This window comes from Mchenga conophoros, linkage group LG13 (assembly GCF_057382185.1).
Source record: "Mchenga conophoros isolate Kocher_MC1m ecotype Shallow Benthic linkage group LG13, M_conophoros_male_GT1.1, whole genome shotgun sequence".
NCBI lineage: Eukaryota > Metazoa > Chordata > Actinopteri > Cichliformes > Cichlidae > Mchenga > Mchenga conophoros.
The window spans coordinates 33,402,037-33,423,868 of NC_140538.1; the positions used below are offsets into that span (position 1 = coordinate 33,402,037).

General features: G+C 42.2%; 1 protein-coding gene across 1 annotated transcript in view; it reads right to left on the bottom strand.

The window, feature by feature from the left end:
* Nucleotides 1–21,832, bottom strand: part of LOC146561777 (heterogeneous nuclear ribonucleoprotein L-like) — an 84,834-nt gene that overhangs the window by 404 nt on the left and 62,598 nt on the right. The window contains exons 11-14 of the mRNA XM_085243076.1: nucleotides 15,173–15,374; nucleotides 14,717–14,774; nucleotides 14,536–14,634; nucleotides 1–2,515 (exon numbers count right to left, since the gene is read on the bottom strand). The exon at nucleotides 1–2,515 is cut by the window's left edge and continues 404 nt beyond it. Of these exons, the coding sequence (XP_085099202.1) occupies nucleotides 2,460–2,515; nucleotides 14,536–14,634; nucleotides 14,717–14,774; nucleotides 15,173–15,374 (415 nt within the window). The 3' untranslated portion in view covers nucleotides 1–2,459. The remainder of the gene's footprint in view (nucleotides 2,516–14,535; nucleotides 14,635–14,716; nucleotides 14,775–15,172; nucleotides 15,375–21,832) is intronic.

Sequence of the window (21,832 nt, forward strand, 5' to 3'; positions counted from 1 at the left end):
TACATACAAACCTCTTAGTGCCCATTTACAACTGTTACACAGCAAGTACATAAGCAACAACTTGTCTGTTATTATTGCTTATGTTCAAATATTATTTACAACAAGGATGCCTCAGTTCTAGAATCCGTGAGTCTGACTAAACAGAGACACTTGGCTCTTTGTATTTGATCCAAAACAGTTTTACCTTTTTTACCTTAGATTTGAGATTAACAGACGGAATATTGCACAAATTAAAATGCTTTTTATTACGAGTTTTTCCTTCTGTCCTCAGTAACTGTTGTGCAAACAGATCACATATTTCTATGATGCAGATGCAATTAAGAGATCGAGTTTGGGACACTTAATGATTCAAACTCTCCCTGATATTTATTCTCCAAATCTCTAAAATCCAGCATAAGTGATGACGAGCATTCCTCCAAATCTGATTTCATCATTGTTAGTAGCGTAATGCAGGAGAGCACTGTCCAACTCAAAGGTCCAAAATCCCCCACCGGTGTTAAAATGGCTCGAGATCATTTGACTGTGGGTGAAATGTCACATGACGCACACACAGTTATGTGATCCTGGAAAAGACCACAACCATCAGGAAATGTTTCCTCCCAGGTTAGATGTGATCCCTCTGCTCTTGTAAAAGTGTCAGATTCCAACATTTACGTTTTTCTTTTCTGCTTGGACAAATGGTACTTCTGTTATTCTTTTTTCAACATCAACGCATTTTATACTGGAATGAGCTACAGCGCATTTCAAGTTAAAGCTCAGGTCTTCAGGTTCACATCTTTTAACTGTTCGATCACAATATTAGATGTAAGGATGCTATTTTCTATTTTTGACGTCCTGCTGCTTGCTGACCTGAGATCAGTCAAAGCTGTGCTCACTCAACACCTTTTTAGTTACACAGGCCTTCACTCAGTGGGTGTTTTTTATTTGACTTTTTTCTGCTTTTTAAACTTATATTTTGTGGTTCTCATTGCCTTAAGGCATTGTAAACGTACACGGGTTTTAGCACGTGTGCTGCATAAATAAAATTGCCGTTTCCATATATATCAACACAGGTAGTTTACATCCTGTTACAACTGAAAACATGTTATCTTAAGGTAACAGCAGGGACATTTAAAGATCATGCTGACAAGCTGATGCAATGTGTCCAGTATCCCCAGTTTAATCATCTAAGAAGCATTGAGTGCAGTTACATGCAGAAGCCTCCTCTCAGACTCGTGGCTAATGTTGTTTTCAGCTTGCTACAGATCAAAGAAGTCCTGAATCAGATAAAGAAGAATAACTCATATTCTGATCTCTGGACTGTAGATTTGCACTGTTTTCAGTTCACATCTATTTCACTGTTACAATAAAGGAGAGTCCAGCAACTCTGTGACAATAACATACATTTTGATTCTAAAATGACCTCAAATGGACACAGCACGCAATTGATTTCTATTTATACAGAAAACACAAGAGGTCGCAGCTGACTCTAATAAAACCCACTACAATTTTCTGTGTACAGTAATTCAAATACTGATATATTAAAAGATCTACAGATATATGCACAGAATTCTGGGGAAAACGTCAGTAGACTCATTTTAAACTCACATTAAGTGGGGAAAATAACTTTGATCCACTTTAAAATATATGAAAAATGTTTTCAGTCGATGTCAACATCTCATTTTTTAACATGTCCAGACATGGAAACTCATTCCAAGCTGCTTATTAATATGTCATTAGACAGGTTTCTGACGTGGGCTGCTTCGGGACACTTGAGGTGTATAAAATGTGTATCGTCCTCTGAAGTTTCTCAGCAAATATCATGACAGAGAGAGTTTCTTCTCTACAAGTTAGTCTACATATTGGATTCATTTCTTCAGGTTAGGCTAAAACAAACCAGACGCGGTTCTGATTTTTTACATGAACAATAAAGTTTTGTTTCTGATAAACATAAATAGTCATTGAAACCTTGATGACATTCCTAACATGATTCCTCCAGATGTCATGTGTTAATATTTTTATAGTAAACTCATAAATTAGCTACGCATCTCATGCTGACCAAGCACTGCAGTGAAAGCTCGGCCTGTAAGCTTAGCTCCCACAGGGCAGCAAGTTTATGTAACACTAAGAAACCTTAAATGACAGCAAGTTAAAATTGTTTCCATTTTTAATTTTTTTTACATTTTTTTAAACATAAAATGTGACTTCAGTTGCCTGTACAGACGTCTAAATGTAGAGCGGATTCCTCAGAGTGTCCATTACCACGTTCTTCTTTGGTGGCCATCAAACTCAAAGTGCTTTGATTGGTCAGTAAGACTAGAAAAGCACTCTATAAATACCCGTCCATTTCCATCCTTTATTATTCTCATCTGTGTTTCTCTCTGCCTCACTCCTCTTCGCGTCTGCCTTTCATGCTCCCTCCTTGGGTCAGAGGTCAGCTATCAGCAGGTCCAGCAGCTCTCTGTAAGCTCGGTAGCTCTTTATAGATGTGATGAGGTGGAAAAACACAGTTTGAGTGTGTATGGGTTGGACCCATCTGAAAAAAGAAACACAAACAAATGCATACTTAGCATAACAGCCTGACTGGTATATCAACTGTGATAAAGATGTGAGGGCAAAAGGAATGGTACAGGTTTGGCTTGATAAGGCTCCCTTCCATGTATTTGCATTTAGCTGGAAAAGTGTGTGTGTGTGTGTGTGTGTGTGTATACCATTGTCCTCAGACCAAGTGAGGACAATGGTCTAATTTCTGTCCACTATGAGATGAAGGAGAACAACAGCCTGATACCTGCAGCAGGCACGTGCAGAGGGGGGGGGGGGGCTAGAGGGGCTTGAGCACCCGCCCCTTTCCTGATGGGTGCCCAAAGTGCCCTTTTGTTGAGGCAACTTTTTTTTTAAAAATTATTATTATTTTTTTAATGTGTGCGTGCGTGCGGAGTCCTGTCTGTGCCCCTCAACAATAATATTTAACTATTAATCACAGTTTTGCTAAATAAAAGGATCTGGCTTGCATCAGTTGTGTGATTCTTACTCTGAATCTGAATAAGTACGCGGGACCACTGTGTGCGGTAAGACCATCTCTTTACTTCCTGTATGACCATCTACCGGCATGCATTGCCAGTGCGTAACACGTAATTACACAATCAAACAGTGAACACATACTGCCCATACAACAAATGTACCAGAGACAATTATGAATACACCACATCCCCTTTTAAACAAAAACAGAATATTACTTTTCTCAAGACAGAACTTCCAACCAGACTACCTCTTGATTCTTTTTTTCTCTTTTTCAAAGCCATACAAGAACATCTGGCAAACAATCTGCATTACATTTTTAACCTTTTGTTTTTGTTTTCTTGTTCTTTTCTTTTCTTAACAACTCTTTTTAGCTTTATTTTACTGTGCTCTACAAAACCATTATAACACAGTTATATAACAACAACCTTTTTTTTTTCTCTTACAGATCTAACTTTTTAGGTTTAACTATTGGCCTCCCTGACTTGGTTCTGACCACATCAGTGTTAACAGGTGTAGCAGGGGTCACACTGGGTGTTTGAGGCTTCTGCAACACAGGCACATTAGCAGGTTCATGCACAGGTGAACTTAAAGGAATCAAATGCACACGATTACGCCTCACAGTCCCTTGTGGTAACTCCACTGTGTATGATCGGGGTGTACAACAACAACAACAACAACCTTTATTTATAGAGCACATTAAAAGCCTAGGCATACCAAAGTGCTTTACAGAAAAACAATAAAATAATACAGTTAAGAGCATTAATATCAAATATAATAAGAACAGCAGACAATGTTCACAGTAGAAAGCCACTAATAAAATGGACTGCAGCACATAGATTATAGCAGACCCAGTGCCGCATGATAGAGAACACCAAGAATGAAGGAATAGTAAAAAGTTAATGCAATAGGTCGCAGTTAACAGTCAGCATTTAACGGGTAGAAAAGGCAAGTTCAAAAAGATAAGTTTTAAGGCGTGCTTTAAAAGAAAAAATAGAATCAGACTCCCGAATGCCAATCGGGAGGCTGTTCCATAACTCAGGTGCAGCAAAGGCAAACGATCGATCGCCTCTAGATTTCAACCGAGATCTGGGCTGAACTAACAATAACTGCGAGGATGACCTTAAAGCCCTGGCAGGGACATAAGGGTTTAAAAGTTCCTTAAGATAGGTTGGTGCAGTATTATTGATAATTTTAAAAGTAAGCAGCAAAATTTTAAATTGAATACGGTATTTGATAGGCAGCCAATGCAGCTCAGCAAGAACTGGAGTAATATGGTCAAACTTCTTGGTTTTAGTTAGAATACGTGCCGCAGCATTCTGAACTGTCTGTAATCTATGTAGAAGGGTAGCATGGAGACCAGAATAGAGTGAGTTACAGTAATCTAGCCTTGACGTTACAAAAGCATGAATGAGCTTTTCTAAGTCATTATACGGGATATAGTGTCTGGCCCTGGAGATGAGACGAAGCTGATAAAAACTAGATCTGACAACAGCAGACACCTGTTTATCAAGTTTAAAGGAGCTGTCAAACAAGACACCCAGATTCCTGACAGTATCAGAGAAAGAACTAGTAAGAAAGCCAAAGGCATCTTGAAGTTTGGCGCGAAGGGCATTACTGCCAAAAATCATGATTTCAGTCTTTTTTTCATTGAGAATAAGAGTATTTGCCAACAGCCATTTCTTGACCTCACTCATGCACTCACGAAAGTTATTTAAAGATAAAGCGAGATCATCATGTAACTCAAAATAAATCTGGATGTCATCCGCATAATAGTGAAAAGCAATGTGGTATTTCTCAAAGATAGCGCTTAAAGGAAGCATATACAGTGAGAAAAGGGTAGGGCCTAACACAGAACCCTGGGGGACACCACAGCAAACAGGTACAGGGGAAGAGGAAGATGAGGCCAGATGTACCGAAGAAAGCCGATTGGAGAGGTAAGATTTGAACCAGTCCAAGGCAGTGCCCTTAATGCCAACAGAGTGCTCTAATCTTGCGACTAGGATGTTATGGTCAACCATATCAAATGCAGATGAAAGATCCAATAGAACTAAAACAGAAGGACGACCATTATCAGCCATAAGTAAAAGATCATTAAAAACACGAAGCAGCGCTGATTCAGTGCTATGATGTTGTTTAAAGGCTGATTGGAATTTATCATTTATATTATTCTCGTCCAGGTAGGTCTGCAGTTGAAGTAGAACCACCTTCTCAAGAATTTTAGCCAAGAAAGGAAGCTTGGAAATCGGTCTATAGTTGGCAAAATCACTATGATCCAGGTTATTTTTCTTTAAAACGGGTTGAATAAAAGCATGTTTAAGAACTGAAGGTACATAACCAGAAAGCAAGGAGAGGTTCAATATAGACAAAAGACAGGGTCCAATTACATTAAAACAATCCTTGACTATACGAGATGGAAGAACATCATGTACACAATTAGTATTGTTTAGTTTCTCAGTTATACGCTTCAGAGTGGGAAGTGAAATTAATTCAAATTGATGTAAGGCAGCAGAACAGTCAGGATTAGACATACTGTCAGCCACCAAAGGAAGCGTAGATCTAAGAGATAAAACTTTATCTAGAAAGTAGTTTGAAAATTTTTCACAGAGACCTGGGGAGCACGAGAGTGGCATAGAGGGACGAGGATTCACCACTGAGTTAAAAATTTTAAATAGGATGCGAGGATTGTCACCATTAGAAGTAATAATCTTAGCGAAGAAGGCTGCTTTAGCCATTCTGGCAGCAGATTGGAATTTCGAGCGGCTAATACGTAAAATGTCATATGATGACTGGAGTCTATCATTCCTCCACCTCCTCTCATCGCGCCTGCACAAACGCCGTAGAACACGGACAGAGTCGTTTAACCAGCATTGCGAGTAGGTTCTGGGGCGTTTGTGTTTGATAGGTGCAATAGTGTTAAGAATCGAGGAACATGTAGTTAAAAAAGTATTGGTAAAATTCTCAAGTGTGTGTGGGATAAAACAGTCCGACATATTAAATGAAGAATTAACAAAAGATGTAGAGAAGTTGACCACAGTATCGGCGTTAATAGTCCGAGTAGGATGGAGAGGAACCTCCAAGTAAGGGTCAGTGATACCCAGGTCAACGTCAAAGATGACCGGGGAATGATCAGAAAGTCCAGTATTTCTAATTTCCTTAATGCATATATCCACGTTAAATGAAAAAACCAGATCAAGGGTGTGACCCTTAACATGAGTAGGTTCATTTACCCACTGGGTAAGATTAAAAGAGTCAGTCAGTGCAGAAAAATCTTTAGACAGGTGGTCATCCATACAACAAACATGAATATTGAAGTTACCAGAAATAACTACAGAATCATATTTAAAAAGAATAGAACCCAAAAAATCAGCAAATTCAGAAATGAACACCTTATGATATTTAGGCGGACGATAAGCCACGACACACAGAGTAGTTCGAGGGCCAGTCAGTTCCAATAGCTGAGCTTCAAAGCTAGAATAGGTTGGGGAGGGTAGCAGCCGTGCCTCAAGTTTATTTCTAAAAACCGAGGCTAAGCCACCACCTCTACCAGTAAGCCTCGGTGAGCTAAAAAAGGCACAGTCAGAAGGGAGAAGTTCAGAGAAGGGGATGAACTCACCCGGAGAGGTCCATGTCTCAGTCAAAAATAAAACATCCAGACCCGAGGAGAGAAAAAAAATCATTTAAGAGGAAGGCCTTATTAGAAAGAGACCTAACATTAAATAAGGCCATCCGAGTCCGAGGAGTCCTGTCCTTAGTAGTAGCTCGTTTGAGGGTACTGAGGTTGTTTTGTTGAACACCACGGCCAGGCAGTGATATCCAAGAACGAGCAGAGTGGAAGGCCACTGGGCAGGCAGGATAGGACTGAGGGCCAACGGGACATATCCAACGGTGGTTGAGCAGTTTAGCCGCAAAGCGGCTACCAAGATGGTGGATGAAACGAGAAAATTCACAGCTAGTAGGGGGGTAATCCGTAGCCATGGCTCTGATATAAGCCTTGAAGCGGACACGGACACCACTCCTTCTACCCCGTCTCCTGGGGCGTATCCTGCGGGGCATGTGAAGAGGTAAATCGGTCAGATGAGTGGGAGAGACGGGCATCAGGGGAATGGCATCACCCGCGGTCCCAAGACAGTTCGGTCGTTGAGAACAGGAGAAACGAAGATTCAGGAGCGTGTTTCTATCATAGGTTATTAGCGTACAATCACCTAGAGAACAAAGTGCCAAAGATAAAGACACAAGGAGTACAACGCCGAGGCGCAGACGGAGTCGAAGACGGCCAGCCATGCACACCGGCGCCATCTTGGATCTCCAAAGTGTAGAGTGATTTTGGATAACAGTGCCTGTAGTTTTGACATCAGTCACCCAAACTTGCTCTCCTGGGGACAGGCTGCATAAAGGTTTTGCGCGGTGGCGCCTGTTGAAGTTTGCCATGTCCATCATCCTCTTCTCCCTTTCCTTTCGAGCGAGCAGTGCGTTGTCCGGCAGTGTGGGCTCCAGCTGCGATGGAAGCATCGGCAGTGTGGTTCGCAGACGTCTGCCCATTAAAAGCTCTGCAGGGCTGTATCCGGACTGCAGTGGTGTAGCTCTATAGGCAAGAAGAGCTAGATAAGGATCAGCTGCTTTTTTCAGAAGAGTTTTTACAGTCTGCACAGCACGTTCTGCTTCTCCATTACTTTGCGGAAACTTGGGACTGCTTGTGATGTGTTTGAAGCCGTATGCTGCTGCAAAGTCTGTAAAGATTTGACCTGAATACTGTGGCCCATTATCAGACATGAGGACCTCTGGGATGCCGTGACGGGCAAAGAAAGATTTCAGGTGAGTAATGACATCGTTTGATTTTGTCCTGTTTAACAAAGCAATCTCAACAAATCTAGAGTGATAGTCAACAGCGAGAAGGTAAGTTTTCCCTCCCAGCTCGAAAAGATCTGTGCCCACTCTCAGCCATGGGCAGGCAGGGTATTCTGTTGGCATGAGTGGCTCACTGTTATTGTGTCTTTCTTGAATACACGTTTTGCACTTGAGCAGCATCTCAGAGATTTGTTGACTCAGCCCGGGCCACCACACTGTTTGGCGTGCACGAGCTTTACATTTTACAACACCTCGGTGTCCTTCGTGAAGTTTTTCCAGCACCTCGTTTCTCATTGCTGAAGGAATGACAAGCCGTGTGTCTTTTAACAAAAGGCCGTCTTCAACAGCGAGCGTGGCTCGGTCAGGCCAGTAATTTCGCAGTAAAGGCTCTTGTTTTGCATGTTCTGGCCAGCCTTCGGTGCACATGTCCATGACGCGAGCACACACACTGTCGCTTTTCAGTTGTTCCTTCAGTGTTTGCATATATGATGAACTGACAGGCATGTTTGCTACAATACTGTCCACATATATGTCTGTGCTTTCCATCAGCTCTTTGTCTGACAGGTTCATTGGTTTTTTCAGAGGTGAGCGGGACAAAGTATCTGCTGTCCAGAGCGATTTCCCTGGGGCGTACTGCACAGTGTACGAGTAACGCATGAGTCTCATTCTGAATCGCTGGATCCTGGGTGGCAAGAGATCCAGAGCTTGTCCTCCCAGTAAAGAAACGAGAGGTTTGTGGTCCGTTTCAAGACAAAAATGTTTACCAATCAGGAAATCACGAAAACGCTCACACGCCCATGTAGATGCCAGTGCCTCTTTTTCCACTTGTGCGTATCGTTGTTCTGTAGGAGAAAGGGACCTCGATGCATACGCCACTGGTCGCCATCCTTCTTCCCACAGCTGCAAAAGAACACCTCCGAGACCATAGGATGAAGCATCTGCTGATACTTTAATGTCTCTGTTGGGGTCATACATTGCGAGCACTGGGGGTGAGGTCAGGGCATCTCGTAATGTTTTGAAAGCTCTCACTTGGTCAGTTCCCCAATACCATGCGTTCTTTTTGGAAATAAGATCTCGCAGGGCTTTGTCTTTTTCAGCTAAATGGGGGATGAACTTGCCCACTTGATTCACCATGCCCAGAAAACTGCGCAACTCTGACACATTAGTTGGCTCTGTCATTTCTGTAATTGCCTCCGTTTTCTTCGGGTCAGGACTGATTCCTGTATCCGCTATGATGTGACCCAAGAAAGCAACCTTGCTCTGGGAGAGCTCGCATTTTTCAACATTCAGCGTTATGCCTGCTTTTTCCAGTCTTTGCAGTGTAGCATGGAGACGGGAATCGTGCTCCTGATGGTTACGTCCCCACACCAACACATCGTCAATGTGACACACCACTCCTTCGAGACCCTCGATGACCTCCGCCATCATGCGCTGAAAGTGTTCGGGCGCTGAGTTGATCCCAAACGGTAGGCGGTTAAAGTGGAACCGCCCAAAGGGTGTGATGAAGGTGGTGAGTTTGGCAGACTCATCGGACAGGGGAATCTGCCAGAAGCCCATGTTGGCATCCAGTTTGCTAAACACTTTGGCTCCTGCGAGCATTCCGAGACTTTGTTCAACCGATGGCAGCACATATTTTTCCCTGCACACATACTCATTTAGTCCGGTAAAGTCTACGCAAAGTCTTAGCCTAGGGCTGTTTTTCTTTGGAACAACAACCATGCCGGCACACCAATCCGTTGGTTCCTCAACTCGGGTAATGACACCAAGCTCTTCCATTCGTTGGAGTTCCTCTTTTACCCTTCCCATCAGAGGCAGAGGAAGCCTTCGCGGAGTTTTGAGTGAGTACGGCACAGCATTCGGTTTGAGTTTAATGTGATAGGCCCGCTGCACTTTCCCTAGACCATTGCAAAGTTTAGGTTAAGTAGTCTTCAGAGTGTCCATTGAAACCGCGTCACTCGCACCAGCAGGCCAAGAGCTGTAATGGCGGGCAGGCCTAGCAGTGGAGTGCTCAGGTTTCTTACAACATAGACCTTCTCTGTTGTCTGTTTCGCTCCGTAGTTGAGCTGTAGCTTTGTAAAACCTGCAACGTCCAGTGGTGTTTTTCCAGGGCCTAACAAAGGTTTTTCTGGCTGCTGGAGGACTGGTCTGTGTTCGTTAGCAAAAATCTTTGATAAGTCCGAGTCAGCTATTACAGTCACATCTGCTCCAGTATCCAGTTTGAAAGTGATTTTTGCATCTTTCACTTGTATGTTGGCTGTCCACGCCTGGCCGTCACTGGAAACTGAGCCTAGGAAGAAACCTTGCTCCTCTTCCTCCTCAATACTTTGCACTGTCTTGCTTTGTCTGCAGACTCGCTGGTAGTGACCTTTTTTTCCACATAAATGACATTTTGCATCATTTGCTGGGCACTCAGGTTTCGGATGTGGAGAGCCTCCGCACTTGTAGCATTTATTACTTTGTCTCTCGCTATATTGCTGTTGTGTTTTGACAGTTTTATTTTTGAACATGTTGAACTTTGTTTTGTCGTGCTTTTGTATCACTCTGTCAACTGTTTTCGCATTTACATGCATTACATTTGTTTCACTTCTCAAAGCTGACTGTTGCTTTTTGATTTCTTCTGACTGCCTGGCCATATTTATAGCTTTATCCAAGTCCAAGTCTTTTTCCATCTGCATGCGCTCAGACAGCCTCGTGTTGGCCAAGCCCACTACTATTCTGTCTCTTATCAGCTCATCGTGGAGCGGTCCGTAGTTACAGTGCTCTGCTAATGCATGCAAGGCAGTCACGAATGCATCAACAGTCTCATTCGGCTCTTGTTTGCACATATTAAAACGTGCGCGCTCATAAACAACATTTTTCCTGACAATGAAAAAGTTGTGGAAGCTATCTCTCACTTTAGCATAGTCCCGTTGGTCTACATCACTTAACTTTAGTCCTCTCAGGACGTCATCCGCTTCGTCTCCCATACAATATATGAGAGTGTTCACTTGATTTTCCTCCGAGCTCGCAGACAGATTACTTGCCTGACGGAATCTCTCGAAGCGACGGACCCATCTTGTCCATTCGTGTGGTTTGGAAAAATCAAAGGACTCCGGTGGTTGGATGCTAAACGTAGCGCTGGGAGTGCTAGCCGCGGTGCTAACTCCTGCCCTCGGACGATCGTCTACGTCGTCATTCGGCATTTTGTTTCCACCTTCCCCTTCTCCTCACACTCGGCAGATGTATGGAGTCTTACAAGTCACACAGCACTTCTGACACCATGTGTGATTCTTACTCTGAATCTGAATAAGTACGCGAGACCACTGTGTGCGGTAAGACCATCTCTTTACTTCCTGTATTACCATCTACCGGCATGCATTGCCAGTGCGTAACACGTAATTACACAATCAAACAGTGAACACATACTGCCCATACAACAAATGTACCAGAGACAATTATGAATACACCACATCAGTCACATGATCACATTTAACCAATGATCGCCCTTGACGGCAGAACGCGCTGGTTACGAGCCGGGAACGAGCTCACAAAGAGCACGCGCATTTTTAGCGGTCCGGAGCTGTAGGAGAAACACAAGTTAACTCAGAGACACAGACTGATGCGACAAAACCAGTAAGTAGGTGTACAGCGTACACTGTAGTGTGTAGCACCCAGGAGTATTAGCTTATTACGTACACGTTGGTAAGCTGTCTTGTTGCAACTGACGAACTGAAACAAACGAGCGTGCTGTGTGTGCAACAGCGCGACAAACATTACCTGTCCTTTTATTAACTGCACAAGTAGTGCTGGTCATAGCTGCTGGCTACCTGTGTAAGGCTGTCATGGGTCTGTAGCTCTGTCACCGTTTTAGGGAACATATTTAGTTTTAAAGTAAGTTTCCGGGCTTTTCCTGCCTTTCTGGAGGGATTATATTTCACTAAAAACGATCTAATATGCATGTTCACATAATAATTATTATAATTATAATATATTAAAAAACACACGCTGTATTTTAAAGAACATGCATTAAGAAGCAGATTATATTAGATTTATATTTTAAATAAGACAAAATTTTGATTTTACAGCAGTAAAATGATTGTATCTCTACAGTTTAAACATGTAATAAGCTTTGCCCTGCACAGAGTGGATAGTGAAACACATGGAATCATCATAAATACATTATTTCATATTTATTACTTCCCCCTCCTCATTGCTTTATTATTGTAGCTCTAGTAATAAATAATAATGTAAGGATTCTGGATCAGCACACTGATGCCCATAGTATATACAGTATTCTGAAGAAGGTCTAAAATGTCACTGTGTGTGCGTGCATGTGTGTGTTTTATTTAGATGGATTTACTCATGATATAACATTGTCCAGACATGGCTGGTAAGGACATGAGGAGGAAACAGCAGGACCTGTGTGAGGCTACTAAAGGCAGGGCTATAACATTTTTCTGTCATCATTTAGATTAAGTGCAGGAGTTGTTAGGTGTGGATAATTAGATTATAGTTTATTGCAATAGCAAGTTGTGCCTTGTTCTCACATATACAGCAAGTGGAGAGTGATATATGAAATGATGGGATGGAAGGAAGAAGAGAAGCAAAGAGTGATTCACAGGCAGAGCCTAAATTATTTCTCACAGTTTTTTGTGTCCTTATGGTTCCAAGTGCTGTCACCAATCTTTGCATTTTGTTATTATCTCATGACACTTGTTTAATCAGCTACCATCTCTCCTGTGGACTTTTTAATGTCTACAGTCTCAGATCAGCACAGCCCTGCCCTTCCCATATTAGACTCTTGATGAATGTGTGTTGTTGTTATTCAGCCTGGTTCAATGTGCCCCTTTTTAACTTTGAGCACCCGTCCCTTTAAACCTCTCTGCACGGCCCTGACCTGCAGGCCTGACAGCAGCAGATGTATCACTGCTGTAACACCTGTAACACTCAGCAGGCGCCTCATTGTTCTGACACACACAACAAAACTGTTGACTACACTACACACTAACTACACACTGACTACACAAGATTTGCGCTAAACGTCTCAAATCTCTCACATCTCAAACACGCCGTCACTCCTAAAACGTCCCCCGTTTCTTAACAACTAGATGCCACGTTGCCATATCATTTTTTGATTGGTCGAATGGCACTTTTTTGGACGAATAGGAAAGGCAGAGGGGGCTTGGTCTTGTCTTTGCTCACAGGCTTTCGAGCGTTTTCCTTATGAAACGCCGTTTTTACCGTTTCTTCCCGCAGTAAATATAAACAACGACAGTATTCAGGAAGAAAACCAAACATTGCGTGTTTTTTATCATAACTCTGGTTTTACGTGGCCGATCAACACGATTTAAAAACTGGTATAAAGTCCACACTTTTCCCGTCAGTTGTTCCGTCTGTCCTGCTCACATCTCCAATGGTTGTACACTAACGTGGCTTCACTCCACATCAGCCGCTTTGCTAGCTACAACACTGGTGCACTGCAAAACAGAATTGTTAAAGTTTTAATTTTAATTTCAATTCAGTTTTTTTTTGTGCGCAACGCAGATTTTCTGTGCGCAGACACCATGCCAGCAGTGCGCAATTGCGCACGTGCGCAGCTTAGAGAGAACATTTCTAAGAGCTCTTCATATTAAAAGAGAGCCATGCGCTGCTAAAAGGACTTAGCTCTTCACTTTACTATCAGAATCAGAATCAGAATCAGAAAGGGGTTTATTGCCAAATGTTGAGCAGGTTTACAACATTAGGAAATTGCTGCGGTGCTTCAGTGCAAACATAGTGTCATAAATAGTACTTAAATAGACATGAAAAAATAAAAGTAGGGATAAGAATTAAAAGTGCTACGTAGAAAGATATGTGCATGAGCTATACATGAGATATATACATGAGAATAAGAATTAAGAGTGCTACGTTGAAAGATATATACATGAGTGCAGGTGGTGATCAGTGCAAACATGGAATGATGCAGTGAACACAGCGTAGGGTCATGTGTTAGTAGCGGGAACAGTCATATGGTTATTGTTCATGTGTCCAACAGCAGAGGGGAAGAAACTGTTCTATGGCAAGTGTCCTGGAGGACAGTTTAGGATTTGATGCCATGTAAATAAAATTACATTAATTGGAGGATGTGACAGTGCAGTATAAAATGTAAAGCATGGTTAGTACCGTATTTTCCGCACTATAAGGTGCACTTAAAATCCTTTAATTTTCTCGAAAATCAACAGTGCGCCTTATGTATGAATTCTGGTTGTGCTTACTGACCTCGAACCGATGTTATGTGCTACACAGCGCCTCGCGGGGTAATCTGGGTCCTAAACTCCGTCCGTTTCAGGTCCCAAAGTCAAACGAACACTGTGGCATCACTGAGCATTGAAAACTGTCTGAATTCTTTCATCTTTAATTAAATGATCAGCGTTGCTGCTTTACCAGGTGTAACAATTAAGTTTAACATCCAGGCGTCCATGAAAACAGGATTTATTATTTATTTAACAGAATTAGAGGTTAGCAGGAAGTCCACAGTGCAGACTTTCATCCTCAAGGAATTAAACTAACATTAACTGCATTAACTGTTTAAATTTCACAAAATAATTTTTACAAAATAATTTTTTCTACTTCAGATGTATTTTCCAGCTCCACATTCAGGAATTATTTGTGAAGTTTCCAGCATGAGACTGACAGAGTAGGCAGTGATGGATGTTTTTCTCATGGACTTACTGGGAATCCTAATCTGGTAGTGGTTGAGAACAGTAAGAACCTCCACAGCCTCTGTCTTACTGTCAAACTCCAACAAGCCGGAGATGGTCTTAGAAGAGGCTGAAAAAAGAGACTGAACATTAAAAGGCAGGCGATGACCACATTCACGAGACTTCATCTGTTCAATCAAATGTCTACTTACGTTTGGCATCAAACATCTTAAATTTGACAAAGCCAGGCAGATCATGCTCCGTGCACAGCTACAGAAACACAGACAGCAGCGTGTGAGCAGTTCTGCACTAGGCAACAATTAAACATACAACTTATCAGCATTTGTTATACAATGTGGGAGTGGATTTCTTTATGGCAAAGACTGCTCAAGAAATCAGGCTCAACTCAAGAGAGGATCTTTGGGCATTTAAGGATATCTTGTTAATTCAGAAAAACAGGGCAGTCTTCTTAATAACAATGGGTTTTTTTGGAATTTCCAAGATAATAATCATATTAATTCAGGAAAAAACAAGAAATTATGAAGTAGATTTTGGATACATCTCTGTGTGATAGGATAGAAAATGTTTTAGGAGGTTTGGAATACCTTTAAACAGTTCTTTACAGTTACACAGAAAAGACGGACAGCGAACAGACAGAAGTACTTTACCCTCAGTAAATGATCCTGTGATATGCACGGAGGAACGTTATAGTAGTGCAACACTGCAGATGGAGGCTGGATGATGTTTTTGGAGGCTTGTCCGGCACTGCTAAAGCGATTGTTTCTGGTCATAGCAAAGTCCTTATAGCTGCTGCTGCCATCCTCTAACTCAAAAACCTGGCTGGGGATTACTGCGTGCTGCTTCGACACACTGCAAAAACCAAAAACATCAACTGTGTTACTTTTCTTATCAAATCCATGCATAACAAATCTACTGATCATGAAATAGTCTAGATAATATACACAGAAATAAAGAAGTATATGGTGCCAAATTGCCTCAGTGCGCTTTATGTTGTAAGATAAACACAAAAAAAATAAAGAAAACTCCCCAACAATCATATGACCCACTAAGGAAGCACTTTGGCGACAGTGGGAAGGAAAAACTCCCTTTTAACAGGAAGAAATCTCCGGCAGAACCAGGCTCAGGGAGGGGCGGGGCCATCTGCTACGATCGTCTGGGGGTAAGGGGAGGAAAACAGAGAGTAGAAGGATTTTAAATTTGACTTTGGAGATAACAGGATCAAATAATGAGAAGCCAGTATGGGCAAAATATGCTTTCTAGCCCTTTTCAGTAATCATGCAGCAGCATTCTGGATTAACTGAATTCTGTTCAGGGAACAGTCCTAAAAGAAAAATGAATTTTGGGGGGAAAGTCTGATAATAATGAATTTGCGGAGGATTAGGGTCACTGGAAAAAAAAAAGTGGGCACGTCAGAATTCAAGTCAGAATTCAAGTCAGAATTCAGACTTCTTTCTCAGAATTCTGGAAAAGAAGAAGAAAAAAAGACGAGCCCACTTTTTTTCCCAGTGGCTCTAATCCTCTTCCGTATGAATTACAGGAGTCCAGCTTAGAAGTAATAAATAAATCAACTAGTTTTTCAGCGTCACTCTGAGACAGGATATTTCTAACTTTAGAGATGTTGCGCAAATGGAAGAAAGCAGTCTTACATATTTGTTTAATATGTGCGTTGAAGGACATGTCCTGGTCAAAAATGACTCCAAGGTTCCTCACAGCGTTACTGGAAATTTTAGCATACATTTTCACTGCTATGCAGATGACACCCAGCTCTATCTGTCCATGAAGCCCGATAACACACACCAATGAGTTAAACTGCAGGAATGTCTTAAAGACATAAAGACCTGGATGGCCCTAACTTTCTGCTTCTTAATTCAGATCAAACTGAAGATGATGTCCTTGGGAGCATGGTGTCTAACCAGATGCTTACTCTGGATGGCATTACCTTGGTTATGCACAGATGTGTCTTCTAATGATGCTGCCTAAGGGAAGCATGTATAATATAAACAGAATTGGTCCTAGCACTGAACCCTGTGGAACTCCATAATTAACCTCAGTGTGTGAAGAGGACTCTCCATTTACATGCACAAACTGGAGTCTATTAGATAGATATGATACAAACCACTGCAGTGCAGTACCTGTAATACCTACAGCATGTTCTAATCGCTCTAATAGGATATTATGGTCGACAGTATCGAACGCTGCACTGAGGTCTAGCAGGACAAGCACAGAGATGAGTCCACTGTCAGAGGCCATAAGAAGATCATTTGTAATCTTCACTAAAGCGGTTTCTGTGCTGTGATGAGCTCTGAAACCTGACTGAAACTCTTCAAATAAACCTCTGCAGATGATCTGTTAGCTGTTTGACAACTACTCTTTCCAGGATGTTTGATATAAAGGAAGGTTGGAGATTGGCCTATAATTAGCTAAGACTGCTGGGTCTAGAGATGCTTTTTGAGTAAAGGTTTAACTACAGCTAGCTTGAAGGCCTGTGGTACATAGCCGATCATTAGAGAGAGATTGCTCATATTTGAGATTGAATCTCGATCTTGGAAGTAAAGTGTAAAGGATCTGACCTCTTGGTGGCGCTGTCACTTGGTGTTCGCTCGCTCTGCGGTAGAGTATCACTTCCTGTTCCTGCTCAAACACAGTGGTGTTTCTGAGTAGCTTATTTGCTTAGCAATTTAATTAACAACTTTTAAATACATTCTTTTTCATAGTATAATCTTCACGTGCTTCATCCGAAGCACACTTTCTGTGTACTCACTACCTAATTTATAGCCAAAGTATTCACTCACTGTCTCTGTACTGTTTCGCTAGCTTAGCTTAGCTCGTAGCCGACTCGTTAGCACCATGGCTACTTCACCTGTCCCTCCTGCACTTTCTTGCTCATTGTGTCAGATGTTTAGTTACTCCTCGGCCTCCTTTAGCAGTAATGATATCTGTAACAAATGTAGCATATTTGCAGCTCTGGAGGCCAGGATTACTGAATTGGAGACTCGGCTTCGCACCCTTCATTCACCCATAGCTAGCCAGGCCCCTGTAGCTGGTGCAGCCAAAGATAGCGTAGGCCCCGCTAGCTGTTCCCCGGCAGACCCCAAGCAGCTGGAGAAAGAGGGCGGCTGGGTCACGGTGAGGAAGAAGCAAAGTCCTAAACAGAAGCCCCGGGTACACCACCAACCCGTTCATGTGTCTAACCGTTTTTCCCCACTCGGCGACACACCCGCCGGGGGTCAAACTCTGGTAATTGGCGATTCTGTTCTCAGACATGTGAAGCTAGAGACACCGGCAACCATAGTCAATTGTCTTCCAGGGGCCAGAGCAGGCGACATTGAAGGAAATTTAAAACTGCTGGCTAAGGGTAAACGTAAATTCAGTAAGATCATAATTCACGTCGGCAGTAATGACACCCGGTTACGCCAATCGGAGGTCACTAAAATCAATATTGAATCGGTGTGTAACTTTGCCAAAACAATGTCGGACTCTGTAGTTTTCTCTGGTCCCCTCCCCAATCAGACCAGGAGTGACATGTTTAGCCGCATGTTCTCCTTAAATTGCTGGCTGTCTGAGTGGTGTCCCAGAAACAATGTGGGCTTCATAGATAATTGGCAAACCTTCTGGAGGAAACCTGGTCTTGTTAGGAGAGACGGCATCCATCCCACTTTGGATGGAGCAGCTCTCATTTCTAGAAATATGGACAAATTTATTAAACCCCCCAAAATATGACTATCCAGAGTTGGGACCAGGAAGCAGAGTTGCAGTCTTACACGCCTCTCTGCAGCTTCTCTCCTCCTGCTACCCCCCCAAAAACCCATCTCCATAGAGACTGTGTCAGCTTCCAAAAAGACAAATAACAAACTAAAAACCAGCAACAAACAACTTAAACATAAACAATTACAAAGAAAGAACAATACAGCATCCACATCTGAACCAAAGAGTAAAACAGTGAAATGTGGATTATTAAATATTAGGTCTCTCTCCTCCAAGTCTCTGTTAGTACATGACTTAATAATTGATCAACAAATTGATTTACTCTGCCTTACAGAAACCTGGTTGCAGCAGGATGATTATGTTAGTTTAAATGAATCAACACCCCCGAGTCATTCTAACTACCAGAAACCTCGAAGCACAGGCCGAGGGGGAGGTGTGGCAGCAAGTTTTCACACCAGCCTATTAATTAATGAAAGACCCAGACAGACTTTTAATTCATTTGAAAGCCTGATGCTTAACATTGTCCACCCCAGGTGTAAAACTCAGAAACCAGTCTTACTTGTTATCATCTATCGTCCACCTGGGCCTTACACAGAGTTTCTGTCTGATTTCTCAGACTTTTTATCTGATTTAGTTCTGAGCTCAGATAAAATAATTATTGTGGGTGATTTTAACATCCATGTAGATGCTAAAAATGACAGCCTCAACATGGCATTTAATCTGTTATTAGACTCAATTGGCTTCTCTCAAAATGTAAAAGAACCCACCCACCACTTTAATCACACTCTAGATCTTGTTTTAACATATGCATAGAAACTGAACATTTAACAGTGTTTCCTGAAAACCCTCTGCTGTCTGATCATTTCCTGATAACATTTACATTTACAATAATTGATTACACAGCGGTGGAGAGTAGACTTTATCAAAGTAGATGTCTTTCTGAAAGCGCTGTAACTAAGTTTAAGAATATAATCCACCCACTGTTATCATCTTCAATGCCCTGTACCAACACAGAGCAGAGCAGCTACAGTGGGGCAAAAAAGTATTTAGTCAGCCACCGATTGTGCAAGTTCCCCCACTTAAAATGATGACAGAGGTCAGTAATTTGCACCAGAGGTACACTTCAACTGTGAGAGACAGAATGTGAAAAAAAAAATCCATGAATCCACATGGTAGGATTTGTAAAGAATTTATTGGTAAATCAGGGTGGAAAATAAGTATTTGGTCAATAACAAAAATACAACTCAATACTTTGTAACATAACCTTTGTTGGCAATAACAGAGGTCAAACGTTTACTATAGGTCTTTACCAGGTTTGCACACACAGTAGCTGGTATTTTGGCCCATTCCTCCATGCAGATCTTCTCGAGAGCAGTGATGTTTTGGGGCTGTCGCCGAGCAACACGGACTTTCAACTCCCGCCACAGATTTTCTATGGGGTTGAGGTCTGGAGACTGGCTAGGCCACTCCAGGACTTTCAAATGCTTCTTACGGAGCCACTCCTTTGTTGCCCGGGCGGTGTGTTTTGGATCATTGTCATGTTGGAAGACCCAGCCTTGTTTCATCTTCAAAGTTCTCACTGATGGAAGGAGGTTTTGGCTCAAAATCTCACGATACATGGCCCCATTCATTCTGTCCTTAACACGGATCAGTCGTCCTGTCCTCTTGGCAGAAAAACAGCCCCATAGCATGATGTTTCCACCCCCATGCTTCACAGTAGGTATGGTGTTCTTGGGATGCAACTCAGTATTCTTCTTCCTCCAAACACGACGAGTTGAGTTTATACCAAAAAGTTCTACTTTGGTTTCATCTGACCACATGACATTCTCCCAATCCTCTGCTGTATCATCCATGTGCTCTCTGGCAAACTTCAGACGGGCCTGGACATGCACTGGCTTCAGCAGCGGAACACGTCTGGCACTGCGGCATTTGATTCCCTGCCGTTGTAGTGTGTTACTGATGGTGACCTTTGTTACTTTGGTCCCAGCTCTCTGCAGGTCATTCACCAGGTCCCCCCGTGTGGTTCTGGGATCTTTGCTCACCGTTCTCATGATCATTTTGACCCCACGGGATGAGATCTTGCGTGGAGCCCCAGATCGAGGGAGATTATCAGTGGTCTTGTATGTCTTCCATTTTCTGATGATTGCTCCCACAGTTGATTTTTTCACACCAAGCTGCTTGCCTATTGTAGATTCACTCTTCCCAGTCTGGTGCAGGTCTACAATACTTTTCCTGGTGTCCTTCGAAAGCTCTTTGGTCTCGGCCATGGCGGAGTTTGGAGTCTGACTGTTTGGGGCTGTGGACAGGTGTCTTTTATACAGATGATGAGTTCAAACAGGTGCCATTCATACAGGTAACGAATGGGGGACAGAAAAGCTTCTTACAGAAGACGTTACAGGTCTGTGAGAGCCAGAGATTTTCCTTGTTTGAGGTGACCAAATACTTATTTTCCACCCTGATTTATGAATAAATTCTTTACAAATCCTACCATGTGAATTCATGGATTTTTTTTTTCACATTCTGTCTCTCACAGTTGAAGTGTACCTCTGGTGCAAATTACTGACCTCTGTCATCATTTTAAGTGGGGGAACTTGCACAATCGGTGGCTGACTAAATACTTTTTTGCCCCACTGTATCTGAACGCTACTCCAACAGAGGTCGATCATCTTGTTAATAATTTCACCTCCTCACTACGTACGACTCTGGATACTGTAGCTCCTGTGAAAACTAAGGTCTCTAATCAGAAGTACCTGACTCCGTGGTATAATTCTCAAACACGTACCCTAAAGCAGATGACTCGTAATCTGGAGAGGAAATGGCGTGTCACAAATTTAGAGGATCATCATTTAGCCTGGAGAAATAGTTTGCTGCTTTATAAGAAAGCCCTCCGCAAAGCCAGAACATCTTACTATTCATCACTGATTGAAGAAAATAAGAACAACCCCAGGTTTCTCTTCAGCACTGTAGCCAGTCTGACAAAAAGTCAGAGCTCTTTTGAGCCAACCATCCCTTTAACGTTAACTAGTAATGACTTCATGAACTTCTTCACAAATAAAATTTTTAGCATTAGAGAAAAAATTACCAATAATCATCCCACAGATGTAATATTATCTACAGCTACTCTTAGTACCATTGATGTTAAGTTAGACTCTTTTTCTCCAATTGATCTTTCTGAGTTAACTTCAATAATTACTTCCTCCAAACCTTCAACGTGTCTTTTAGACCCCATTCCTACAAAACTGCTCAAAGAAGTCCTGCCATTAATTAATGCTTCGATCTTAAATATGATCAACCTATCTCTAATGATCGGCTATGTACCACAGGCCTTCAAGCTAGCTGTAGTTAAACCTTTACTCAAAAAGAAGCATCTCTAGACCCAGCAGTCTTAGCTAATTATAGGCCAATCTCCAACCTTCCTTTATATCAAACATCCTTGAAAGAGTAGTTGTCAAACAGCTAACAGATCATCTGCAGAGGAATGGTTTATTGAAGAGTTTCAGTCAGGTTTCAGAGCTCATCACAGCACAGAAACAGCTTTAGTGAAGGTTACAAATGATCTTCTTATGGCCTCTGACAGTGGACTCATCTCTGTGCTTGTCCTG